The sequence below is a fragment of the Myotis myotis genome, unplaced genomic scaffold (genome assembly GCF_014108235.1).
Source record: "Myotis myotis isolate mMyoMyo1 unplaced genomic scaffold, mMyoMyo1.p scaffold_m19_p_11, whole genome shotgun sequence".
Lineage (NCBI taxonomy): Eukaryota > Metazoa > Chordata > Mammalia > Chiroptera > Vespertilionidae > Myotis > Myotis myotis.
The window spans coordinates 15,941,447-15,958,330 of record NW_023416315.1 but is presented as its reverse complement, the minus strand read 5'-3'; the positions used below and the strand labels follow the sequence as shown (position 1 = coordinate 15,958,330).

At 39.1% G+C, this 16,884-nt stretch overlaps 1 protein-coding gene and 1 non-coding gene across 22 annotated transcripts in view; both read right to left on the bottom strand.

Annotated features, from left to right (window-relative positions):
- PTPN12 (protein tyrosine phosphatase non-receptor type 12) overlaps positions 1-16,884 on the bottom strand; it is a 108,899-nt gene that overhangs the window by 35,638 nt on the left and 56,377 nt on the right. For 17 of the 21 annotated variants that reach the window (XR_004970812.1, XR_004970813.1, XR_004970814.1 and 14 more), the window contains 4 exons: positions 15,776-15,814; positions 9,112-9,183; positions 4,440-4,499; positions 1,269-1,411 (listed from right to left, as the gene is read on the bottom strand). Coding sequence is in view for 18 of the 21 variants with exons in the window: in XM_036327643.1 (XP_036183536.1) it covers positions 1,269-1,411; positions 4,440-4,499; positions 9,112-9,183; positions 15,776-15,814 (314 nt within the window). In the remaining 3 variants the exon portion in view is untranslated. The remainder of the gene's footprint in view (positions 1-1,268; positions 1,412-4,439; positions 4,500-9,111; positions 9,184-15,775; positions 15,815-16,884) is intronic. The other 4 variants (XM_036327636.1, XM_036327642.1, XM_036327649.1 and 1 more) reach the window with 2 other exon arrangements.
- LOC118666692 lies at positions 8,065-8,205 on the bottom strand. The gene has a single exon (XR_004971037.1). It is a non-coding gene; the product is annotated as a small nucleolar RNA SNORA48 (small nucleolar RNA).

The window sequence follows — 16,884 nt, the reverse complement described above, 5'->3', positions numbered from 1 at the left end:
AAAAGAACATAAAAGACATAAAATAAAAAAGGGAAAGCTTGCTCTATCACAGGCATTAAAACAAAGTATTGAGGCAACTCTGGGGAAATAGGCACTCACACAAACTGGCAGTCGTAGGAATATTTCTAATTAACATCAGCTTTATGGATAACAAATTTAACAATATGTATTAAAAGAATTAAAAATTTTACATCCTTTGACTTAGATATCCCCCTTTTAGATCTATTTCCTACCCTGGCCAGTATGGCTCAGTTGGTTGAGCATCGGTGCACTGAAAGTTCGCTGGTTCGGTTCCTGGTCACTGGTTGGAATGCATACTGGAGACAATTGATTGATGTTTCTCACATCAATGTTTCTCACTCCCTTCTACCTTCCTCTCTCTCTCAAATCAATAAAATATATCTTTTATATCTATCCTTATGAAATAATTACAGATGTGCCCAAAGATTTTGCCATTGGATGTTTAAACTGTTTATAATTTCAACTAATTTGTAAAGAACTCAAAGAATTTGCTTTATCTTTTAATTTTACAATTAAGTAAGTCTTTTGTCTTTTTAACCAGTCAACTACTTGATTAAAAGGTCAACCAACCACTCAATTAACTACAGAAAAAAATTTTTTTTTAAATTTTCACCAAGGATACACTTTTATTGATTTTTAGAGAGAAGTGGGAGGTGGGGGAGATATGTGAGAGAAAAAGTGATCGGTAGCCTCTTGTACAAGCCCTGGGGATCAAAACTACAAGTATGTGCGCTGATTGAGAATCGAACTGGGAGTTTTTTGGTGTATAGGACAATACACTAAACTGAGCCACCGGCCAGGGTCATAATAATATTTTTTAATTAATCAATTGTTAATTGACTGTCACATCTCCATCAACAAGTCACCTTATCCGGCCCCAAAATAAAAAAGCAGCCTTTCTACTAATGTAGGCTTTATAATCAGATCAGTTAGATAAGAAAATAACTTTAGTATTCCATTTAACTACTGAGTTAATTAACCAGTAAATATCCAAGTCACTTAAAGAGATAAATTGATAGCAGTTTTATGAAGTAAGTACTATGGAAGTCTCCTAAAATAAGCTAATGTAAATTAGAGATTAAGGGAAGAAAAATTGCCTCAGGATTCAGATAGCTTTTATGATTTGGGAATCCGTATAATGACCTAATGCAAATTCAAAAATTAGGCTCCAAAATACAATATATCACCCATATTATAAGGCCACCTATATTCCAAAGTATTTAAATATTTGGAAAATTCTTTTGTACCTGCAATGGATACAAATAGGCACATCTTCATGTTCTTGGTATTTCCTCATTAAGCTTATCATATCCAGAATAGAATCAAATGATGAAGGAACATCATGGTCTGGCCAGTTCACATAATGAAACTGATATAGCCTCCGAGATTCCTTCAAGAATAACAAAAATTCAATAATTATGAAAATACATTTGCAAATTTTAAAACATATAGAAAAGCTGCATATCTCACTTTACTGCCATTTCAAGATAGTTGTATGGTATTCAGTATCACATTAAAAAAGCAAAGTAGGTTGCGGGTTTAATTCCCAGTTGGAGTGTGTACTGGAGGCAACCAATCAATCTCTCTCTCTCTCTCCCTCCCTCCCCCGTTCCCCTCTGTCTAAAAACAAAGCAATAAAAACATTTAAAGAAAAATTTAAAAATTTAGTGATAGTCTACATTTATTGACTATTTACCATCTACCTAGTACTTAATTGCCATATGTCATAAGAAAGGTACTGTTGATACTATTCTCATTTTATAGGTAAGAAATTGAGATAACCTGTTTAAAATTTCATAGCAATAAAATAAAAAAAAAAATGAAAAATTAAAAAAAAAAATATGCTGAAACCGGTTTGGCTCAGTGGATAGAGCGTCGGCCTGAGGACTGAAAGATCCCAGGTTCGATTCCAGTCAAGGGCATGTACCTTGGTTGCGGGCACATCCCTAGTGGGAGATGTGCAGGAGGCAGCTGATCGATGTTTCTCTCTCATCGATGTTTCTAACTCTCTATCTCTCTCCCTTCCTCTCTGTAAAAAATCAATAAAATATATTTTAAAAAAAAAATGTCATAGCAAGTGACCAATGTGGGATCTGAACTTAAACATTACACTGTATATACTATTTAATTAATCCAGAGCATTAAGTGGATGAACAATATATCATAAGCACTATGTTAGAATCTACTGCAACTAGAAGACTAATAGAATATTTAAACCGAAAAAGAAAATTAGAAATGAACCTGTTTAACCCCAAACCCACTTGTCTTCTTTCCGATGAGTCAGTATATATGGAGGAACTCCCAACCCCTGACACTTTCAGAGGATCTGTGAGTTTTAAAATATTTTCATAGTAGTACTAATGTATTTTCTATTTGCCTTTTCACTCTCATTCTCTCATGTGTGTACAGCAGGGTGTTCCCAAGACTACTTGACTTATGATGATGTGATCACTTTGACAGCTAATAGAATATATGCTTGTGTATTCATGCTTTTAAGTTTTCTTCTGTTTAAATTTCCAATATAGTAAATATTGAAAGATATAACCCACATAAACAAATGATCTTTGAATCTTCAATAATTTTTAAGAATGTAAGAGTTCTGCTATGAAAAAACCTTGAGAATGGTTATTCTAAGTGTTTAACTGAAAGAACACCTGCTCTGAATCCAGATTAAAACTGTATTAAAATTCAATTTCTGCCATTTACTGAGTAACTTTAGGGAAGCTAGTTAACGTGTTAAAGACTCTATATCTTCATTAATGTGCAATGGAGATAACCACTATTTGAAATGCCTGATACATTACTGAAATTTAATAAGGTACCTATCATTATCACCATAAAATTAAAAGTAGCAACCAAAGTATAATAAATAACTCAACTAAAGGAACATGATTAGTCAAGTCAGAATGGGGAATAAGAGTACCAGTACCATGTTTTCTTATAAACAGCAAAGTAGGAGTTGTAAGTATGTTTACAGATGCATTAGTTGGGAAAGAATGATGAACTTCACGTCAAGCTAAATTATATAATATGGTTTCAAAATTAAGCTAATAAAAATAGAGAAATTGAGGAAGAAGTTGACAAGCATTCTCTAATGTCCATCAGATTTTTTCTTTGATTTCTCCCTAGACAATTATCATTCCATATGGCTCTGAAACACGAAGTCAAGGGCCCTTGAGTGAAAACAATATGTATCTAAATGATTACTTGGCTTTGATGGTAGTTTGTCTCTTTCTAAAATACTATAGACTGTAAAAGTGGGTCATAATTACCTTAGCAATGCTATAATATGCTATTGCAATGAATACATTTGTAGCAAAGAAACTAACTATTCCAAATACAGTAAATTTAATTTAGGGAGAGCTGTTCTAAGTTAGTTAAAATTTATCTTATTTTATTTATTTTACTAGAGGCCCGGTGCATGAAAATTCATGCACTGGAGGGGAGGGGGGTGTCCTTTCACCCGGCCTGCCCCCTCTCACAGTCCGGGAGCCCTCAGAGGCGGGAGGTGACCTGGCGATCAGGGGAAGGCAACGCTCTCATCACATCTCTGCTGTTGCCACTGCCAGCAGTGCAAGCCTCGGCCGGCCCTGGTTACCTGAGCCTTGGGCAGCCCTGGGCAGCTGGGCAGCAGCCATATGAGGCTTGCCTGCACGTCAGGCCGGCCCTGAGGGGTTGGGGGGCTGAGGGGACTGGGGGACTTGTGAGCACTTGGTATGTGCCACACATATAAAGAACTTTACAATGGTTAACTTAACTCTTATGAATTACTAATAGTATGATTTTCATTTTTAGATCAACAAATTGAGGCACAATAAGATTAAGCAATTTGACCAAAATTCCACAGCCAGCGGGGCTGAGGGGACTGGGCGCCACAATCTTTGAGGGTATGGCAGTCCATTAGCATATTCCCTCCTTACTGGCTATAGGTGCCGCCATCTTTGCAATGGTGTGAGGGTGAATTAGCATATTCCCTCTTTATTAGATAGGATAATTATTTATATTACATTACTATCTAACTTTATAAGCATAAACCTCAAGATACTAAATAAAACATTACTCTGATTTTCTTCATTATTGTACATAACTAAAAGGTTTTTTAAGTCTCTTTAACTATGTAAGATAGTATATATTATTTATGCCTTCTCTTTACAAATTATCCTTAGAGTCCTGGCCGGTGTGGCTCAGTTGGTTAGGCGTCATCCCATGCACTGAAAGACTGCTGGTTTGATTCCCAGTCAGGGCACATGTCCAGGTTGCTGGCTAGATACCCGGTAGGGGACGTGCAGGAGACAGATTGATGTTTCACTCTCACATCAATGTTTCTCTCTCCCTTTTTCCTCTCTCTCTAAAAAGCAATACAATAAATCTTTTAAAAAGTTATCCTTAGAAATTCTCTCTAAATGAAAAATACTTACATTCTGGAATTCAAGTAAGAGTGTCCTAATGAAGTAGTCTGGTCTTGCTTGTTCAGCTTCCTAAATAAAGGGGGAAACACTTGTGAGTCAATAACATTAAAACATATACAGTACTCACCAAAACAAAGAAGAAACTCGTAAAGTCTACACTCTAAAATTAACAATTACTTGGTGTACCTAGTAATTACAAAAATAATCATTCTAAAAGCCATGAACTTAAGCTTTATATATATATTTTTTTCCCATTCAACAAAAGGGAAACTTTATTGAGGCCTCAGGGCCATGGGATTGAGGCAGAAGGCCACTATGTGGGCTGAAGAGGTGGCAGAAGGGCCTCATTGAACCTTCTTGGGGCACAAGTTGTTGGTGTGGCTGCACTTCTTCTGGCAGTTGACAGTGCAGGGGTGCAGGCAGGTGTAACAAGTCACAATTGTACTTCTGAGTGAGCTAGCATAGAGACGACTCAATGCTGCCACCCTGCAGACAAAGCACCAAGCCAGGGTGGACTCTTTCTGGATACTGAAGTCTGAGGGAGTGCAGCCATCCTCCAGCTATTTGCCCGCAAAAAATCAGACACTGCTGGTCAGGTGGGGTGCCCTCCTTGTCTTGGATTTTACTTTGGTATTCTCAAAGGTGTCACTAGGCTCAACCTCAAAGGTGATGGTCTTGCCACTCAGGGTTTTCACAAAGATCTGCAACTCTGCGTCTGCCTAGGACGCTATTCCACCGCATAGTTGAAGAGAAAGAGGGTGGTGTATATATACTTTTAAATAGAAGTATCTGTTAACTAATTCCTTAGCTAAAACTCTATCTTCCAGTAAAAGTAACGAACATCACCAGAATCATGTAATAGAAATAATACAAACAAAATGTCACTTCTTAGTACCTACTACCACCTACAACCATTACATCTTTCCATAAAGCTTTCCTTTCCCTACTTAACACTTACCTCTGTTAACTGGATCCAACTATAGAAGGAAGGATATGCTCAGAAACTGCCAAATTGTTATTCTGATTAAGGATAACATTACCACTTTATTTTTATTTTTTTTAATATATTTTATTGATTTTTTACAGAGAGGAAGGGAGAGAGATAGAGAGCTAGAAACATCGATGAGAGAGAAACACCCATCAGCTGCCTCCCGCACATCTCCTACTGGGGATGTGCCCGCAACCCAGGTACATGCCCTTGACCAGAATCGAACCTGGGACCTTTCAGCCCGCAGGCCGACGCTCTATCCACTGAGCCAAACCGGTTTCGGCAACATTACCACTTTAAAAGTCTTTTAGTACCATTTGTCAAAGTATTAGAGTAAAACCTCTATGTCAGTTTGTCCCTAAGCAAACAATGCTTTATTTCAGTAGTTAAAACCATAGGCAATGACTTCAAGAGCAACATATTGTTTTATTGATAAAAAACAATACAATATTATTCTGCTTTAATTTTTAAAGTCATCCTAATTTACTTTGAACTTTTCAAATAACATTAAGGGAGAAGTATTTTGTTTATTTTCATCTAAAATAAGTACGAATAAAAACACTGGCCAAGACTTAATTTTTTTCTTGCCTATAAAGCTAGTAAATATTTTGGCTTTGCAGGCCATAAAATCTCTGCCTACTCAACTTTGCTATTGTGATAGGCAAATATGTACATTAATGGGCCTGGTTGTACTCTAACAAAACTTTGTTTACTAATCAGGTAGTGGTTAGATTTACCCATGGACAGTGTGCTAACATCTGGTCTAAGTGGATTACATACAGCAACTATGATCCGTGACTGAGCTCCCGCTAGCCACTCCTCTCACTTCCACCGACTCTTTACCCTTCTCATTCCCAAACCAAGAGAGCTCCTGATACTGTCCTTCCTTAGTCTCAAACTCTGTCAAATAATCAAGTCACTTACTATGGTTACTTTCATCAACTTGTTTCTAAATTTTATTTTTGTTTACATCAGTGATAACAAATCCTAAGTTGTCTGAAACAATCACAAGACAAATTACCTTCCTTTAAAAAAAAAATTTTTTTAATTGATTTCAGAAAGAGAAAGGGAGAGGGAGAGAGTGATACGAACATCAATGATGAGAATCACTGATTGGCTGCCTCCTGTACAACCCACACTTGGGACTGAGCTCGCAACCCAGGCATCTGCTTTGATTAGGAATCAAACTGTGACTGCCTGGTTCATAGGTTGATGCTCAACCACTGACCCACACCAGCCAGGCCAAATTATCTTGCATCTTACATAAAAAATTTGTTTCTTCAGCAGGAATCAATTCCAATGCTGACAAATCAAACCAGCTGTTACTAACCAAATCAAACCTCATTAAGGACTTTGTAATTATTTTTAGTTCAACTGAAAATTACCCAAAAATACATCTTTTTTTCAAATTATAAACTATGTTGAAAATTTTAAAGTTGTTTTGCTGTTGAATGTTAAGCACTATGTATTTCACCTGAATTTTAACACTGAGTACAGTTATTACATTAAAATTTGCAAATGTTCAACGCAACCACACTGCACAGTACTGGACTGAAGGGGGGGTTAATATTGTAGAATATTTCCTGGGCTGGCGAGGGGGGATGTGTTCCCTCATAGAAGTAGAGAATATGGTATGTATTGATTTTTATTAATTTCAAATACTATGAAATGCAGTATGATTTTTAAAAATGCTTATATTTAACACAACAAACAGTTCATTCTAACCAGGACTTTAGAGTAATGACTTCATATTAATTCCAGGCAGTTAACTCTGAGTTATAGTTAACATTACAAAACCACATTGTATTTATAAAGGAGACTGTATAACATAAGTTGAGTCCTATCTATATCAATGTAGGAAGCACTAAGCTTTGGGTATGCATCAGAGGAATTCACAAGTTATACGTACAAATAAATCATAAAATTATGGACTTCTTGAACTCACCAATTACAAATAAAATCATAGAAATTATTTATCATTGAACAGAAAAACAAAGTAAAAAGCAAGCAATTCTGAAATGGGGAATGTGATAGTTAATTTTATGTGTCAACTTGACTGGACCATTGAGTGATTAATATCAAATGTTTGATATTTGATCAAAATTATTCTTGGTGTTTCTGTGAGGGTGTTTTTGGGTGAGATTAATATTTAGATCAGTGGACTGTAGGTACAGCAGATTGCCCACTATAATATGGGTGGCCCTTACCTAATTAGTCAAGGCCTAAATAGAACAAAAGGAGCAGACTCGCCCCCAAGTAAGAGAGAATTCGCCAACAGACTGCTTTCAGCTGCAATATCACTTCTTCCTGGTTCTACAACAGACTATCTGAACCAAAACTGAACAACAGCTTGCCTGGGTCTCCAGCTCCCTCACCCACCACCCTGCAGATTTTGGACCTGCCAGCCTCCATAATAATGTGAGCCAATTCCAAATAATAAATCTCTTTCCCATTATAGCAGTGATGGCGAACCTTTTGAGCTCGGCGCGTCAGCATTTTGAAAAGCCCTAACTTAACTCTGCTGCCGTGTCACATAGAGAAATTTCTTTATATTTGCAACCATAGTAAAACAAAGGTGTGTGTGTGTGTGTGTGTGTGTGTGTGTATCTGTATCTATATCTATATATCTATATCTATATATCTATTTTATGTGCCTCAGGCATGAAACAGCTCTGGCCACCGACACAGGCATCAAGCTAGGATGAACTAAGGACTGTACATCTGCTTTGCCCCTGATATAAGAGCAACACCACCAATCAGGTGTCTCCTTGCCCATTGCCAGGGGGTAAAGGATGTGTATTTTTGATATTTATTTTATATATTTAAATGCCATTTAACAAAGAAAAATCAACGAAAAAAATGAGTTTGCGTGTCACCTCTGACACGCGTGTCATAGGTTCGCCATCACTGTTTTATACATACACATGATATTGGTTCTCTTTCTCCAGAAAACTCTGACTAATATAGGTAAGTTACTGAATTTCCGTGTTTGCTCAATCCTGGACCTTTTGACTTGAGTAAATAAGAAAATACACTTTCCTTTAGGTCATTAAAAAAGGTGCCATCATGTGTAACCCAAAGCAAATTATTGTTACTATTTTAAAGCTCGCTTATATTTTACTATTTTTTCCTTCATGTTTTGTTTTTAAATTCATTTCCTCAGATTTCTGTTATGTTATTTATTTATTTTTAAATATATTTTTTATTGATTTTTCACAGAGAGGAAGGGAGAGAGATAGAAAGTTAGAAACATCGATGAGAGAGAAACATCAATCAGCTGCCTCCTGCACCTTTCCCACTGGGGATGTGCCCGCAACCCAGGTACATGCCCTTGACCGGAATCGAACCTGGGACCTTTCAGTCCGCAGGCCGACGCTCTATCCACTGAGCAAACCGGTTTCGGCTGTTATGTTATTTTTAGGACTTCAATTTAATTCATTTTCAGAGCTCATTAAATAGTTAGATATTTCAAGTTTCTTATCAAATTCTCTGCCACAAAGATCAAACTTTAAGTCTCGCATGGCAATTCTTAAACCTATCTTTGTATATAATTAGAACATTGTGGAGAGAGTAACAGATATGAAAAATTAACATGATAAACTACATGCCAGTCATCAAGGGTTTAAAATAGATCACCCAGGTGACAGTTATTCCATTTACTCATAAAGTAACATACATATAAACAGTACTTACACAAGAAATTTTAAATGGTGCAAAAGTTATAGGGTCTTCTTCATACAAAGGCCAATAGCGCTCACACTTTTTCTGTTGTCAAAACAAAAACAAAAGTTAGTTAAGTAATCCATGACATAGTTTTTCTTGAACTTTTATTAATATTTTGTGTGCAGGTGTTTAGCTTGTCGTTCCTTCCCAGAAAACAGAAAAATTGCCAGCAGTAGGCAAGGAGCTGAGACAATGCATACTTGTCCAATTGTTCATTATTATCATTAAATATACTTTTTAATGATTTCAGAGAGAGAGAGAGAGAGAGAGAGAGAGAGAGAGAGAAAGAAACATAGAAACATCAATGATGAAAATCATTGATTGGATGCCTCCCGCACACCCTACACTGGGGATCAAGCCCGCAACCTGGGCATGTACTCCCGATCACAATTGAACCCGGGACCCCTCATTCCACAGGCCGACGCTCCATCTACTGAGCCAAACCAGCCAGGGCCCTATTATTCTTAAAAATGAGTTACTGTGGGAGAAACCAAGATGGCGGCATAGGTAAACACCGGAAATTGCTGCCTCGCACAACCACTTCAAACATACAACTAAAAGACAAAACAAAAACCATCCAGAACCACAGGAAGGCTGGCTGAGTGGAAATTCTACAACTAGAAGGAAAGAGAAAAGCACACTGAGATTCAGAGGAGGTGCGGAAGTAAAGTGCAGAGGTACGGAGGCGCACGTGGAAAGGGCTGGCAACTGAGGACGCGGTTGTCTTTTTCAATCGGGAGGGAGTCTCAAGCTCCCAACTGCTCTGAACTCCAGTTCCGGGCGAGTCTCTGGGGACCCAGACTCATACGGGGAGAAACTGGACTGTCTGGCATTGGTCGGAACTCGAGGGCGGCTTTCTCTCAGAGGTGCTTGCAGCGATTACCGGGACACTGAGACTTGGGGCCTCTTAGGGTAGGACTGAGGATCAGCCATAGCTGTTTGCTCCGCCCTGCTGATTCCCTGAGACCCCGCCCCACCCAAGCTGTGTGCAGAGGCTTTTGCATATGAAAGGCCTGGCCCTTTGCAATCTGAAAATTACCTAACAAACTGCAGCTGGGTCAGAGAGACCCAGAACTTCCAAAAGAAGGCCCAAGGCCCCACAGCAGCTTGCACTGCTTCACAGCTGGGTCTCATCTGGGCACCTCCAAACCCCAAACTAAGAAGAAAAATCTGCAGATCTCTCAGTAGGTGCTGCTGGGTAGCCTCAGGCAGAGGCTAAATTAGCACCTCCTTAGAGATCCAAGAGCCAGTGTGCCCAATGGTCAGAGTGCGACCATCCAGATTACAACTCCTCAGATCCATAAGGGACACACTCAGGGGGCAGACTCAGTCAGCACCAAAGCCCCACTGAAGCAAGTCTTGCCCCAGAAGGGTGTCTCCAGCACAGAAGTTCTCCCACTGCAGACACAGCTGACTCTCACAGCCAACTGGCCTGGAGGTCAATTCCTCCCAGTGATCCTACAACAATCAAGGCTTAACTACAACAAGACTGTGCACAAAGCCCACAAAGGGGTGCACCAAGAGTGTCCACCTCAGGTAATTGGGGAGGCTGAGCCACTGGGTGCTATAGGACACCTAGCACAGGAAGCCACTCTATCAACACAGGGAAGCAGCCAAAATGAAGAGACAAAGAAAAAGGTCACAAATGACAGAAATTGAGGAAAGCAAATGACTGGATATAGAGTTCAAAACCACGGTTATAAGGTTTTTCAAGAATTTTCTAGAAGCAGCCGATAAATTTAGTGAGACCCTCAAGAAATCTAGTGAGACCCTCGAGGATATGAACAAGGACCAACTAGAAATTAAGCATACACTGACTAAAATAAAGAATATTATACAGAGTTGCAACAGCACACTAGAGAATTGCAAGAATCAAGTCAACGGTTTGAAATACGAAGAAGCAAAAAACACCCAACCGGAAAAACAAAAAGAAAAAAGAATCCAAAAATATGAAGATAGTGTAAGGAGCCTCTGGGACAACTTCAAGCGTACCAACATCAGAATTATGGGGGTGCCAGAAGAAGAGAGAGAGCAAGATATTGAAAACCTATTTGAAGAAAAAATGACAGAAAACTTCCCCTACCTGGTGAAAGAAATAGTCTTACAAGTCCAGGAAGCGCAGAGAACCCCAAACAAAAGGAATCCAAAGAGGACCACACCAAGACACATCATAATTAAAATGCCAAGAGCCTAAGACAAAGAGAGAATCTTAAAAGCAGCAAGAGAAAGAAACTCAGTTACCTACAAGGGAATACCCATACGAATGTCAGCTGATTTCTCAACAGAAACTTTGCAGGCCAGAAGAGAGTGACAAGAAATATTCAAAGTGATGAATAGCAAGAACCTACAACCAAGATTACTTTACCCAGCAAAGCTATCATTCAGAATTGAAGGTCAGATAAAGAGCTTCACAGATAAGAAAAAGTTAAAGGAGTTCATCACCACCAAACCAGTATTATATGAAATGCTGAAAGTATCCTTTAAGAGGAAGAAGAAAATAAAGGTAAAGATTCAAATTATGAACAACAAATACACATCTATCAACAAGTGAATCCAAAAATCAAGTGAATAAATAATCTGATGAACACAATAAACTGGTGAATATACTAGAATCAGGGGCATAGAAAGGGAGTGGACTATTCCCCCCCGGGGGGGGGGGGGAGAGAAGGGGTATTGGGGGTACAGGAAAAGACTGGACAAAAATCGTACACCTATGGATGAGGACAGTGGGGGGCAGGGGGGTAAGAGCAGAGGGTGGGGTGGGAACTGGATGGAGGGGAGCCATGGGGGGAAAAAAGAGGAACAACTATAATAATCTGAACAATAAAGATTTAATTAAAAAAAAAAAAGAGTTACTGTGTTATCTCCCCAAGATTAATCATAAGAACATTATTAACGTCCTCCTCTAAGGAAAAAAAAATAAAACCTACTTTTAAAAAAGTGCCTGGCACAAGATCCATTTCGAATGAAGAGTTGTCAGGCAAGTTTTAAAGCCTATAAAATAGCATCCCCTTAATATCTGGCTGAATTCTCATTAAATGTAAAATCTGTGGCATAGTAGAAAGAGCATTCTACTTGGTATCAGAAGAATTTTACAAGTACTAATTTTCCTGTTTAATTGATCTTTAGTTTCTTTACCTGTAAAAGTGGGAATGATCCTAATCTTATACGATTATTGTGAGTACTAAGTAACAATACATTTCAAATGTTCTATTGATGGCAAAAACTCATTAATTAAAGTTTAAACTATCCACTTTTTTTTGAAACTAGTGGCCCGGTGCACAAAATTCCTCATGACATTCGTGCACTGGGGGTGTGGTCCGTTAGCCGGGCCTGTGCCCTCTCACAGTCTGAGAGCCCTCGGGGGATGTCCGACTGACGTCTTAGGCCCGCTCCCCGCAGGAAGCAAGCCTAAGCCGTCATTCGGACATCCTTAGTGCTATTGTGGAGGCAGGAGAGACTCCTGCCACTGCTGCTATGCTTGCCAGCTGTGAGCCCAGCTTCTGGCTGAGCAATGCTCCCCCCGTGGGAGCGCACTGACCATCAGGGGGCAGCTCCTGCATTGAGCGTCTGCACCCCTGGTGGTCAGTGCGTGTCATAGCAACCAGTCAGTCGCTATTCGGTCAATTTGCATATGAGCCTTTTATTATATAGGACTAGAGGCCCGGTGCATAAAAATTTGTGGGATCCCTCCGCCCAGCCTATGCCCTCTTGCAGTCTGGGACCACTCAGAGGATTTCCACCTGCTGGCTTAGGCCCGCTCCCTGGGGGATCGGGCCCAAGCTGGCAGTCAGACATCCCTCTGGCAGCCCGGCAGCCCTCGGGGGATGTCCACTTGCCAGCAGGGAGCAGACCTAAGCTGCAATCAGACATCCTTAGTGCTGCTGAGGAGCCAGTAGAGGCTCCCGCCACCACCGCTGTGTTAGCAGCCATCTGCTGGCTTGTGGCTGAGCAGAGGTCCCCTGTGGGAGCACACTGACCCACCAGGGGGTAGCTCCTGCATTGTGCATCTGCCCCCTGGTTGTCAGTGTGTGTCACAGTGACCAGTCATTCCAGTCATTCTGCTGTTAGGGTCAATTTGCATATTATCCTTTTATTATATAGATTACAGAAAATACCTTCCTGTTTTAAATAGGTATAGAAATAAAACACTCAATTTTCATTGGTTTTCTAATATCAAAGCTGATCATTTTAGAAAATCAGGTAAGTAAATGAAAGCCAATGTAATAAAATATACAATGATTCCGATGCTAAGAAATGACACAATTTATCAAAATCCAATAAAATGAAAGCCTTTAAATAAGAATCTAACTTAAACTTTCAGGCAGTAGGAAATATATCAGTTCTTACTAAATTCCTATAACTTCAAATATAGTAAATGGAATTATTACGTACAGCTTGGAATTAACCATAAGCTGATAATATTGCTCAGAAGGCAACCAATTTGAACTATCTAGTATTGTTAGTTTGACTTACAGCAACACTATTAATATGTTAGAAGGCTAAAAACTACACACCTCCTTTCCCAGAAGTTTATAGAAACTGATAAAAATAATTAAATTAATTTTGAGGATTGTTTTTTGTCTTCTACCTGGTAGTTTTAACATCTTGAATCAGAGAAAACAAATTATGCAAGATTAATTTAGTAAGAATTAAAGCTGTGTGACTAACACCACAGTAACAAAGGGTTATATTGGTATTTATATTTCAGGTATAAACTAATGACTATTAATATCAAAAACTAAATGTTAAACACTATACATACATTACCTATAATCATATATCATTCATGTTAGGAAGAGAAAAGTGAAGCTCAGAGAAGAGTATAAAAAACCATTATTAAAAATTTTGGATTAAAGAAATTCACTGTACCATGGTCAAAGAGCAAGTTAAGTGTAGATTTGTTTGATATCATTAATTATGCTCTTTCCATTATGTCACATTCTAAGTCAAGGTTATCAAATAAATTAATAGGCCCTACTGCTTACTACAAACAAAGCGCTATCAATTTCAAAATCTTAGTTTCAAAAGCTTTTCACAGGCCTGCCCAATGTGGTCCAGTGATTGAGCGTCAACCCATGAATCAGGAGGGCTTGGTTCATTTCACCTGGATTTTGGGCTTGATCCCCATTAAGGGGCAGGCAGGAGGCAATCAATCAATGATTCTTTCTCATCACTGATGTTTCTCTCTCTCTCCCCCTCTCCCTTCCTTTCTGAAATCAATAAAAACATTTAAAAAACAAACACAAAAAACCTGCACTCAATTCAACTTAAATTTTTCATCAAGTATTATTACTAATATACAATGGGAACTTATTAAAAGAATGAAAAGAACCGGTCTGGGGTGGCTCAGTGGTTGAGCATCAACCTGTGAACCAGAAGGTCATAGTTTGATTCCCGGTCAGGGCACATGCTCAGGTTGTGGGATCGGTCTCCAGTATGGGGCATGCAGGAGGCAGCCTATCAATAATTTTCTCTCATTAATGATGTTTCTATCTCTTGCTCCCTCTCCCTTCATCTCTGAAATTAATAAAATATCTATACTAATAAAAAGGTAATATGCTAATTAGACCGGGTCGACTGGCCATCTTCCAGACATCTGACTTCCTTCCAAAGTCATGGTGGTGGGGGATGAGGCAGAGGCAGTTAGGGATGATCAGGCTGGCAGGGGTGGGCAGTTGGGGGCGAGATCAAGCTGGCACAGGAGGGCAGTTGGGGGTGATCAGGCAGGCAGGCAGAGAGGTGAGGGGCCCTACTTTAATTGATGAACTAATAAGTATAAAGAAAACTTCAAATCACCACATAACTTGTTTTATAAGTTTGATTGGTGTTACACTTATAGAAAAGGACACAAAGTTTTATTTAACACATTGTATGCGGGAAACGTATTTATACGTTCTACCAGTGTAGTAGAGCACGGGACACGTATTAATAGGTTTTTTATAGACTAGCGGTAGAATGCAGGTAACATATAAATACGTAAACTAAAGTTATCGTAATTTTACTGAACATTGCCATTTGCGCAAAAAATTAGCAAAAATGGCCCACACCACCTGTTAGCGCGCGATAAAAACTACCCGTATACAATGTGTTAATATCTACTTTATAAATATGTTATCCCCTCTGACAATGAAAACATAGTAGTTGATGATGATGATGCAAGAGATCAAGTGAGTTTAAAACTAATTTCACTTGTACAGAGTATAAAAACACCATTATTAAAAATTTTGGATTAAAGGATTTTCTTTGAAGATAGCATAAACAAAAAATGTAATGGTATTTGAAGGAAGAAAAATCAAAATATTCAATTTATAAATTTATAATAATTAATCAGAATTATTTTATTTGGCTCATTTTCATTGCTCAATTTTATTCCTTTTTTTAAAATAGCTCTCTACTTCGGTCCATAAATAGTATTGTACTTACACCACCACTACATATTTGAAGACTACTAAGCAACAAAAAAATTTATTATTTTAATTATATAATAAAATAAACAAACACACAAAAAAATAGCATCTACTTTAGCTACTAGCGCTCAGAACATAATAAAAGACAAGAATATATATCCATAGAAATAAAGTTACAAAAAGGATATGCCATAATTATGTTAAGTGTTAATAGGTATACATACCCTTCCCATCTCAAATTCTCGACAGGCCATTACAATGATCTAAAAAGAAGTGGGGGTGGGATAAGAGGAAGAATTTATCAGTTAAACACAACTTTTTCTTGTTAATAAAATATAAATTTCAAGAATTACTTTTTACTCTGAGCAAAAGTACACTTGGCCTGCCAAAACAAGTAGTTTTAATATGAAAAGTATGAGTTAAAAGGGCTTTCTAGCAAGAAATTATATTTTATGAATATTATAGATTTATTTCTGACTTGAATTTAACAAAATTAGCTAAAGGTTAAATGCATTCAACTGTCTTTAAACTTAAGGGTATACATTTGCTTCTCCACTCCAACATTTTATAATGTAACTAGAGGCCCAGTGCACGAATTCGTGCACAGGTGGGGTCTGGCCAGCCAGCTGGGATGGGGCTGGGCCTGTCAGGAGGAGATGGCGGGAGGTTGGCCAGCAGGCTCCACCCGATTCGGGGCGGGGTTTGCTGTGGGGAGGGGCTGTGGGCAGTGGGCCGGTTGCCCCTGCCCCGATTGGTATTGGGGGGACTGACTGGGGACGGGGCCATAGCTGCTGGCCTTGCCCCTGATCGGAGTCGGGGGGGCCTGATCAGGGATGGAGCTGGCTGGGGGGAGGGGCCGTGGGTTGATGGGGGGGGGGCTATCTAGGGTGAGGCCATGCAGGGGGAAGGGCTGAGGTTCACGGGTAAGGGGGGCAATCAGGGGTGGGGCTGGAAAGGGGGAGGGTTCGCTGGCGGGTTGGCTGGCTGCCCCACCCTTGATTGGGCTGGGAGAGGCTGATTGGGAGCAGGGCCGGCCCGGGGGAGAGGTCGAGGAAGGTTGGCCAGCCAGCCTCACGCCAGATCAGGCGGTTTGCTGGCCGCAGTGGGCGTTATAGTGACAGGTCGTTCCAGCGTTCTGTCGCTGGCTTTTTATATATATATATATATATAGTTGTTTTAAACATAAAGCAAAAAATAATTTTACAGTAAACGCTATATAACTGCCATCTATTTTCTACAATTAATATTTCACTATACTTGATTTATCATATAGCTGTCTATCCATCTGACTATCAATTCATATTATTTAGGAGCTGTCTTATTAGTTACTGAC